This window comes from Branchiostoma floridae, chromosome 6, assembly GCF_000003815.2.
Source record: "Branchiostoma floridae strain S238N-H82 chromosome 6, Bfl_VNyyK, whole genome shotgun sequence".
Classification (NCBI taxonomy): domain Eukaryota; kingdom Metazoa; phylum Chordata; class Leptocardii; order Amphioxiformes; family Branchiostomatidae; genus Branchiostoma; species Branchiostoma floridae.
Genome location: NC_049984.1, coordinates 20,311,141 through 20,321,724, shown reverse-complemented (window position 1 = coordinate 20,321,724; position 10,584 = coordinate 20,311,141). Strand labels below are relative to the sequence as shown.

Here is a 10,584-nt window from a genome sequence, read left to right as displayed (position 1 = left end):
GCAGTGTCTAGTCCTTCAGCATGGGGCTACCCCTCGCAAATGTACAAATAACTTTTGTCAGTAGACTCAGTATGACATTATTTCAGACTGTACTGTAGCTTGTTCCTACAAACATTTCATGAGCACAAGCCTCACAACAAGGTACATGGTCAGGTTATATGTACCTATGAATCTTCAAAATAAATGTGCATGGACTACAGGCACCAATCATAATCTTGGACAATACTGTAGTCTTGCTGAGAAAATTTGGAAGGATGTTTAATTCTACCTTACTTAATAATAAATGATGTAACAGACAATTATCTGTGAAGAGAAGTGGACATTATTACTGTCAGCCTTTAGCTCCTGGGAGGCAGTCTTGTATAAAGACAACAGATGAAGCACAAGAGAGCCTGAGCTTCTGTGCATGATTGCTACTTAGCAGCAGTTACCCGAATGTATACAATACAGTCCTTTATAATTGGGGCTGCATTGTGAACAGTGCATTGACTATCTGTATGTATATAATGTGTAACTACTAAATGTTTGGGACCACATCTGTAAGAAGCGACACCTACGCTGCAGTGTGTGTGTGTGTGTGTGTGTGTGTGGAAGTAAGGTGACAGACAGTCACAGAAATGTCAGTTGTATAAAACACCAGGTTGTGTAAAAAGAACCTGACCTTTCTGAAGTGTGTGGCAGACTGCACTTTCCTGACAGGCATCATGAGGGCGTCCCGCACCACGATGGCGATGTCAGCACCAGAGTACCTGTGGGAATACACACAGGGTCTTACTAGTTCCACTCTTCTTATTCACATGTGCAGTGGGACTTCTTTTCTTACTACTGGCGACATGCTCCATGAGAATAGGGACATGGTACACTTCCATACCGTGATTTTAGTCCAGACAGTTTAGCCTAGCCTAGCCTGCATTTACTTTGGCTGGCCCGAGCTCCTGAGCTGGCTGACCGGAGTTCTAATCCCGGGAGCCGGCACTACTCACGTCTACTGCTTCTATCTAGTGCTAAAGTAGATAAGTGCTAAGTCCTGAACAGTACAGAAGTTGTTGTGGCTAATTTACATATTTCACCTACAATTCCTGTAACTATTCCAAATTCTAACTCGTCCACTAAGAGTTAAATTAACGAAATTGAGAGGTAAGTGCAGGAACAAACACAGGGTTACAGAGAGTGTGTGTGTTTCTTACCCATCACTGCGCTTGCCTAAGTCCCTGAAGTCTGTCTCGGACATGTTGTGGGGTGTGTTCCCAATGTGCAGTTTAAACATGGTGGTACGAGCATGGTCCTCTGGCAGGGGGATGTAGATGCGCTTCTCAAACCTAAACAACAAACAATGTACTAAATGTTGCCATTTTGCTCTGTAAATGTACCTTTAGCTTTACTTAGTTAATTGATTAAGAGTTGTTGTTTTCATAAACATTGCATTAGTTGAACGTTTCTTTTGTGTATGTGGCAACAAATGCACACCATTCAGCAGCCAATCACTTTTCAAAATATCACCCAATATGTCACCCATTTACATTCACACACTGATGACAACTCCAATGTACAGTAGAATTACGTGAGATTGGTGGTGTAGTGGCAGCGCGTTGGACTGAGCCTCAAGAGGTCCCGAGTTTGAACCCTTCGTGTGCCCTTGGCAAAGGCACTTTACATGACTTACCCACTTCATTCAGGGGAAAATGAGCACCTAGCTTTGGCTAGGGACGTCCCTCGGATAGGACATTAAATAAAGACTGTGCCATACTTATCAAGTTGACATAATGATCGTGGGCACTAAAGGAAGAAAGAAAAGAAATAATTAGATGAAAATAGTCCTGACTATTTGTAACTTATAATTTCTCTGACTGGTTCCCTACCGTCTCCTGATAGCAGCATCCAGGGTCCACGGAATGTTGGTGGCCCCCAGGACTAGTATGCCATCATTGTCATTCCCCACACCTGAAATACAACAGTTATACATACAGGTAAGTACATGAAAACACTAGCATACAGCAGGTTGTTGACATTAAACTAAAATTGTAAAACCTTTCTTGTATTACCAAGCTATAGAATTTGGATTCATCAATATTTTAAGTTGGCAGGTCTTGCTGACATTCTACTTTTCATGAAATGCACACAGAAATGTTTCTTTTCAAAGTTACATGTATTAGTTATACAGTACTCAGTAGTGCATCTATTACAAAAAGCCCATTTCAAGCTCATGAAAGCATGTTTAAGCACACTACTTGTACTTATCATCAACTCTGCTTTACGTTACATTTTGACAATAAGATAATACTAAACTGGTTCCAATGTTATTCTAATTTTTTCCTGTCTCCAAGTTACAACTTGTTAATTCTTGTTCAATATCAGTCCTACTCTTACTTCAACATAAGCTTGGCTCTTTGTCTGTTGCTGATATTTATGTGTTGGTAATGATAATAAAGTCTTCTAAAACTTGTAAAAAGCATCCAGTTGTTTCTACTTAGTAAGGTCAATAAACTATACTAGAAACAAATCTTGGCTTGTTTTCTTACTGTATTTTCTCAATTTAAGTACAATATTTTAAAACTTTTCAAAATACAAAGTTACTGCATGTTGTTTGTGTGAGGTTATTGCATGGGGAATTGGGAAAAGGACTGCCTGAAATAGACCATGGTGGTGCTACAGTACTAGGAAGGCTGTAAAACTATATCATTTTTGTATACAATATTTCCTCTTTTCTGAATGATTTTGTAATAATTCTGCAGAGACAATGCCAGTGGGGAACACAAGCATTTTTACAAATTTATGCAAGGACATTGCATATAAGTCCTTGATGAGTGCAAAATTAGCTGGGGAAAAGAGAAGAAAACAACATAAATTTGAATCTATCCAGTTCAAAATTGGCAAAGAAGAGGTGTGTACTTTATTTGAGTTTTCCATTTGACATTGCACTCCCACAGATTTGTCTGAGACTTGCCCCAAATTGGTGGTACATACGACCACTGTGGTTATGGGACGTGAGCGAGCGAGTGATACCTGAATTAGAGTGCGTACTTTCATTGCAAACATAATGGTACAGTATGTAGCTTCAGTTCTATTTGCATGTGTTTGCCATCATTCACCTTGCATCTGCACGAGGAACTCTGTCTTCACGCGGCGAGCAGACTCGCTCTCGTTTTCCCCTCGGGCGCTGCACAGAGAGTCCACCTCGTCCACAAAGATGATTGACGGCTTGTGCTGCCGAGCCATGTCAAACAGGTTCTTCACCAACCTGAGGGACAGGAGTGAGAGAGAGAGTACATGTAGCATTCTCCAGTAACATTCCATAACCACATCTTTAAGTCTACATATGTTTGGTCAGCTCGAAATACCTTCTACCTGAGCATGCATGTATGTAGGACTAGGTTTAAGTGATGTTAAGGTGTAAATAGTCTCAATGTAATGTGTTAATGTTGTATTATGTAACATGTTTGTCTCATGACTCCAGGAAGACAAGTGATGCAGTCTGTACTCACTAATGGAGATCTTTGAATAAACAAATAAGCCTAGGAAAACATTCTGTTTACAATCCTGACAGAAACAGGGTATGTAGGTACATGTAGGGATTCTCTTTTTTACCTCAATGAATATTTGCACTAGCTTGTGTGTGTGTGTCTGTGAACAAGATAACTCAAGAACAGCTAGATGGACGCAAGTTACAGGAAGCCCGTTTTGAATCTTATGCCCTTTGCCAGCGGCAGTCACAAAAATAGGCTAGGGTCTTCCTATAATAGCCAGCATAGTCAGTCTGGTAGAGACTAAGTTGTGTAACTAGAGACACTAGGGCCATGTTGTTAGAATCTAGCCTGAGTTTCCAATGATGAGCTCACTTCTCACTCTCTCCCAACCACTTGGACAGCAAGTCTGATGATGACACAGAGAAGAAGGTGGAGTTGTTGGCCTCCGTGGCCACGGCTTTGGCCAGGTAAGACTTCCCTGTTCCTGGAGGCTGCAAAACAAAACAACAGGTCAGTCTCCTGATAAGTTACCAACACCAGTCCAGCACTGTCTGTCTTACAACCACAGTTACCAGAAGTTACTGGCCTCTAGAGGCATGATTTAGAAAGTATATATATAGAAAGTACAGAACAGGCAATAGCAAAGATAAAGGTAAAAATAAAAGCTCCTTACCCCAAAAAGTAATATTCCTCTCCATGGTTTCCTATTTCCTGTGAAAAGCATAGAAATAAAACACATGTGAACAAAGTCCATACAACATGGAATAGGTCTGGTCATTCTTTAGTGGACCCTGTCTGCAATAATGCATGCATACCTTGTTCCCTACTGAAATGCTTGTGTATAGAAAGTTCCAAGATGACTAGTGGAAAATTGGAAAAAAAGGCTTGATCTTATTACATAAACTTGTCAAACCCTGATTTACCTGTGAAGAGGTGAGGGAACTTGATGGGCAGAATGACTGCCTCCTTCAGGGCTTCCTTGGCTGCCTCCAGACCAGCTACATCATTCCATTTCACATTGGGTGTCTCCATCACAATGGCACCTGTAACACAGCACACATACACTCAACACTTCAAGACTCTGCAACACAGAACACATACACTCAACACTTCAAGACTCTGCAACACAGAACACATACACTCAACACTTCAAGACACATACACTCAACACTTGCAAGACTCTGCAAGCATCTGGCCCTTCTTGTATTGTTTAGAACTTCTGATGTTAAAAAGCCTGCATCTGAGATCTTGATGATGAAGAAATTTTCTTCTTTTTGCAACCAATGGTGCCAGGTGCCACAATGCTATGTTCACTGAGATGTCATCTCAGGAATAATCAACATGCAGTTTGACCATCTGGTGGCAATATCTTCAGCAGCATCAGGATATATTTTGAGTACATATTTCTGTTGTATTTTGGTATCATGACAGAAAATGTATAACTATAAGTCAACTCGCTGATCATAAAAGTGCTTTTTACAATTTTTGGGGGGGAATCTGCTCAAAAAGACTGTAATTGATGTTCCCTGCTGCATCTTTTAGCATAAGTACATGTAGAGTCATACTTTCTAGTTGTCCCATCAGCTTCTTCTTGTCAGGATCCTCCTCATCAGAGTCACTACCATTGTCTTTCCTGGGGAGATGGCAAGAAACAGACAGCTGTCAGCTGTACACAATACAACATCAGGGATGAAATACCACCAGCATATGCAGGTTAGTGCAGGTCAAATTGGAGCACCTAACCTGCACTGGTCCATGTACATAAATGTCCTATGATGTAGGTGCATGTGGATTGTTCTGAGCTGTATTGGCTGTTACACCTATAAAGTATAAAACTAGCAATGGTTCCTAAACAATTTCAGTATGATCCATACTTCCTAAATTCAGAGTGGTGCAGGTAAAGTTTGTCTGGTGCAGGTAATTTTCAATGTCACCTGCACCGGTGCAGGTATGCAGAAAAATATATTTTGAGTCCTGAATCAACATGTACCAGCCTGACCACAGCTTGGGTTGCCCAACAGCCGAAGACCTGTGGCCAGTGTGGGTGATCGAACCCGGGCTGGGACCAACCAGTGATACCAAATTCACAGTTGTCATATTTTAAATTATATGAATATTTTCCACTCAACAAAACACACGCTTCAATGCCATTAAGTGTCCTCAAACAAAAAAAATGTAAAAACATCCAACATCCAAATTCGGTAAACCAGTTTTCGACAGTAATGCATGAAGCGTGTGCAAGCCCTTTGACACCCAGGCCATACAATAAAATACAAACCAGTCCAAAACACCTGATCGACCTGCATACCGGCTCAGGTATTACAAACATGCATGTATGACTATAGGCAACAGCTCCCCCACAAGAATGCACTGTATACAAGTGTACAATGGTACCTTTACCCTAGGCTATAGGCTATAGTATATGCTTTAAAAAGTAACCATTTAATAACAGGAATATGATGAAGGAAAATCTGGTCACTTCATTTTCATGATGTATTCACATAAGTAGCCTTAGTTCCCAAGAAAAGTCACAAATGTACAATTACATCATAACAATGGCATATTATTTTAACTATTGAATATATATGTTTTAAGTGATATATAATACAATAAAATTGATGTATCATTCACAAAGATATGATTGACTTACTTTGAACTGCCTCCTTCTTTCATTGGCTTGGGCTTGCCACCTTTGCCATCTTTATTCTTCAGGTGCTTTTTGATCTGCTCTGCTCTGTCCAGATACTGCACACACTTGGAACGGATGCTTTCCTTGGACTTCTCACTCTGCGCTTCATCTAACAAATAAGGGACATACAAATGATACATGTACTGTACATGATACACAGTAAAATATATAGTACCTGTATATCAAGCCACTGTAGAATTCCACACATATACTGACATGACTGATGTAGAAAGTGTTCTACTCCATGTTCATACTTACATTTGATGCCATGTAGAAAGTGTTACATTACATGTTTGTACTTATATTTGATGGCATGTAGAAAGTGTGCCACTCCATGTTTGTACTTATATTTGATGGCATGTAGAAAGTGTTCCACTCCATGTTTGTACTTACATTTGATGACATGTAGAAAGTGTTACATTACATGTTTGTACTTACATTCGATGCCATGTAGAAAGTGTTCCACTACATGTTTGTACTTACATTTGATGACATGTAGAAAGTGTTACATTACATGTTTGTACTTATATTTGATGACATGTAGAAAGTGTTCCACTACATGTATGTACTTATATTTGATGACATGTAGAAAGTGTTACATTACATGTTTGTACTTACATTTGATGCCATGTAGAAAGTGTTCCACTACATGTTTGTACTTATATTTGATGGCATGTAGAAAGTGTGCCACTCCATGTTTGTACTTACATTTGATGGCATGTAGAAAGTGTTCCACTCCATGTTTGTACTTACATTTCATGACATGTAGAAAGTGTTACACTACATGTTTGTACTAACATTTGATGGCATGTAGAAAGTGTTCCACTACATGTTTGTACTAACATTTGATGACATGTAGAAAGTGTTACATTACATGTTTGTACTAATATTTGATGGCATGTAGAAAGTGTTCCACTACATGTTTGTACTTATATTTGATGACATGTAGAAAGTGTTACACTACATGTTTGTACTAACATTTGATGGCATGTAGAAGTGTTCCACTACATGTTTGTACTAACGTTTGATGGCATTTAGAAAGTGTTCCACTCCATGCTCATACTTACATTTGATGGCATGTAGAAAATATTCCACTCCATGTTCGTACAACCTCAAGGCCTCTTCATAGTTTTTGGCTTTGTCTTCCTCTGTTGCCTTGGATACCAGGTCTATAGCTTTCTGTAAAATAAATACAATTGGATTCACATAGAGTGAAACCTGCTTGATGATGTGAACATTTAGAGTATGTCTTGTAGAAAGTGTTTCACAATGGGAAGGAGAAATCTACCAGGGGCTGAAGTCTTATATCTGTGTCAAGGTTTAAAAAAAAAAGCCTGCTGGGAAAATTGACGAGTTTAAGAAAACTATGGTAACACTCACATAGAGTATCAAAGAAGTACCGTAGGGTATACCGTATGGAGTAACATACATTCTCATAAATCCACCAGGTGTCATTATACCGCCACCTCAAAAAACGTTGTTATAGCTATATAGAGGCCTTCTCAAGATGGTGTTGAACACTGAATGTTAAATATCCTAAATGTAATACAATTCACATATTTAGGTGTTGAAGACAATCTTGAGAAGGCCTCAATAACAACATTTTTTTAGGTGGGATTATGAGAATGTATGTTTAGTAGAGTATAGAGTTGACTTGAGTATAGAGTAACGTTACAGTAAAGTAAGAGTAGAGTAGTATAGAGTTACAGTAAAGTAAGAAGAGTAGTATAGAGTTACAGTAAAGTAAGAAGAGTAGAGTAGGGTATAGAGTAGCGTAGAGAGTAGAGAAGAGTAAATCTGAGAGTAGAGTAGACTAACGTGTTAGATTAAGTAGAGTAGAGTAGATAAAGTAGAGTTGGGTAGAGTTGAGAGTAGAGTATACAGTAACGTTACAGTGGAGTGGGGAATGCAGTGTCACTTCATGTGGAACGGCTCCCATATGTGTGATTTCCATCGTTTGACAACATTGGTGAGTGGATAATTTCAACGGCTCAGGTAATTATTGATTATGTAACTTGTGTATAATAATTTGCCTTGCTGTGAATCAACTCCGGTGGTATTTTTTATAGGTATTATTTGAAAGTGAATTATTTATACCGCATCTAACTCTAGTACTCCTTCACACAAATTATCAGTATATAGACGCCTTCATAAAAGAATGGGACACTAATAACATTTCAGACGCGAAGTCAAACGTCTTCTTACCTGTAACGTGGATCCTGCCATGGATATTTGCCCGATATTCTGTAAGAGAACGAAAACTTCCTGTCCAACCTCTCCAGTCGTCACACTGAAAACACTAACTATTCGCCCAAAATGGCCGATCTTCCTGAAATGACGTCATAGATAGCTGGCAAAAGCAAAAAAGACATTTCAACCAGGAGTTAAAATCGTCGCTTTTGATATATACAAAGCATTTTATATTAAACAAAATAGTGATATAGTGATTTGATACAACTAAGACCGAAAAAAGGCTGTGTATCTGGCTTTAAAAAGCTAAATACCTCAGAATAGTATATTTTAGCAGTTGGATGCGGTGCTCAATAGCCTCAGTTGCAGTACTTCCATCACGGGCAACGATTTAGGGTCACCCTAAATCGTTTGAAATTTAATACCGTTTTTTTTCTCTTTTGTGTACCCATACTTTCCTGATGGTTCTCATTTTGAACACACCGAAATCCGTATAAGGCAAAATTCTCAGCAGGAACCTCGACAGAGCCTATTAAACATCAGAATAGCAATATGAAGGTAGCCGTAGTAAAGCCTGTAAAGAGGCTACTTGAGCGAGTCACCTGACCTAGCATCAGGACTTGCCAGGTGAGTCACCAGGACCACGAGTCAGGTGATAACGGGTAACCAGAAGTGGAGTCGGCGCACTGACGTTATCATTACATAGAAAAAAAAAAGAAAAAAACATCACCCTCCTTGTACTGCCCAAACAAGGGGTATTAACGTCACCCGTAACTTTACACACAATTGATTCATAGCGGTTTCAATTGGAGGCCCCACACCCTCAAGGCTCAAGTCTGGCGACGATCTTCCAGCGAATCATTCTGATCTGAATCGAAGAAGCTACGAAGGGGTGAAAGGACATTCCTTCTGCTACAAGAAAACTGGGTTTTATCTCTTTAACATTTCTAATTTTGGTTTTAAATCAGAGGGGGAAATGCAAGTTATATGTCCAAATTCAATGCGCAACTTTTTTCGCGTCGTATAAATCTTACTAAAAAACTTTCTTCGGCAAAAACGATAGATGCTGTAAGAAAGAGAAAAACATTGCGTACAATCAGCCATTGGTATAACCCAGCAAATTGTAAAGAAATTTCTGTATCACCAAAGGCGAGCAGTATTGCAAGCTTATTGTGCATTTCTACGTTGTAGCTGACCGTATGAAAGTCACCAAGGAGGTTAAAAAAAGGTGTGATTTTTAACCTCCTTGAAGTCACTAAGTGTTTTTGTTGTGTTCATAATGCTTCTTGAATGCGGTTCGGGGCGGTGTCACCCACAAAAATGTGTTGTGGGTGCAAATTAAGCTGAAACCCTTGCCCCTAAATACGAGTAGCCAAAATGTACGAATTTGACGGTCAAGACGTGAAAATTCCCCGAACCTTCCTTCTTCCTTGCGACGCCTCGCGCCTTCGCCCTGAAGAAAACATGTTTGGGAACCCGTCCTTTCGTACACTGCATTGAACCTTTGGTTGAAAGTCGAAATGCTATTACAGCGTAGTGACCAAAAATGTCAATTTATTCTGACCAGAAAGAAAAGCCTCTTGAAGTCTGCCTAGTATCCTCGCGGCCTTGTCGGCAAGTTATGCCCATGATCTGACGGTCCGACCCGAGGTTGACACGAAAGTCGGAGACTGGATGATGATGTAGCCTGGGTACCATTCTCCGCTGGTCGGCTTTTGATAGGGTGCTTTACCCGGCCTAGTGCTAAGGCACCGACCTGCTTCTGTCAGCCTGTCTGATTAGCTGCCCTGTGAGATTTCGCCGCCGATCGCCGCCGAAGAGCACTGTAACGAGCGCTTCGATGGTTACCCGGCTAATGATAATGTGGCTGCTGGTTGAAAGTGGACAACAGGAAGTGGACTACACTGGAAGAGGACCCAGACCGTGTTTAAACACGCCCGCATACCGACACACCACACACACGCGTGTGCGCACGCACGTTCGCGCACGCACGCACGCACACAAGTGCATGGTAATTTATTTCTTCCCTCCATCTTTGGTTGCGCACCAGCATGTAACGTTAATAATGGAGTAGTTGCAATTGGCAGTGACCAATTAACGGTCACTTGAGTCTTTCTCCTTGTAGTGCTTTACCTATAACCACACGCAAAATATTATGAAAGTGGTAAACAAACCAACCACGGTAATTTTTGTGTGTCTAACCCACCATCGCCTGCAATAAGCCATAGCGCCGTAGTGATG

The 10,584-nt window shown here is 40.3% G+C and overlaps 1 protein-coding gene across 2 annotated transcripts in view; it reads right to left on the bottom strand.

The window, feature by feature from the left end:
• The window catches only part of LOC118417866 (vacuolar protein sorting-associated protein 4A-like), a 9,524-nt gene extending 1,004 nt beyond the window's left edge, over positions 1 to 8,520 (bottom strand). Inside the window, exons 1-11 of one of the 2 annotated variants that reach the window (XM_035823617.1) lie at positions 8,359 to 8,520; positions 7,221 to 7,332; positions 6,115 to 6,262; positions 5,030 to 5,097; positions 4,388 to 4,507; positions 4,138 to 4,175; positions 3,837 to 3,955; positions 3,090 to 3,238; positions 1,860 to 1,941; positions 1,188 to 1,319; positions 657 to 749 (exon numbers count right to left, since the gene is read on the bottom strand). In XM_035823617.1, coding sequence (XP_035679510.1) covers positions 657 to 749; positions 1,188 to 1,319; positions 1,860 to 1,941; positions 3,090 to 3,238; positions 3,837 to 3,955; positions 4,138 to 4,175; positions 4,388 to 4,507; positions 5,030 to 5,097; positions 6,115 to 6,262; positions 7,221 to 7,332; positions 8,359 to 8,379 — 1,082 coding nt within the window. In that variant the 5' untranslated portion in view covers positions 8,380 to 8,520. Of the gene's footprint in view, positions 1 to 538; positions 750 to 1,187; positions 1,320 to 1,859; positions 1,942 to 3,089; positions 3,239 to 3,836; positions 3,956 to 4,137; positions 4,176 to 4,387; positions 4,508 to 5,029; positions 5,098 to 6,114; positions 6,263 to 6,861; positions 6,929 to 7,220; positions 7,333 to 8,358 lie in introns of those variants that run through there. The other variant, XM_035823616.1, reaches the window with a different exon arrangement.
• Between the last annotated feature and the right edge of the window lie 2,064 nt (positions 8,521 to 10,584).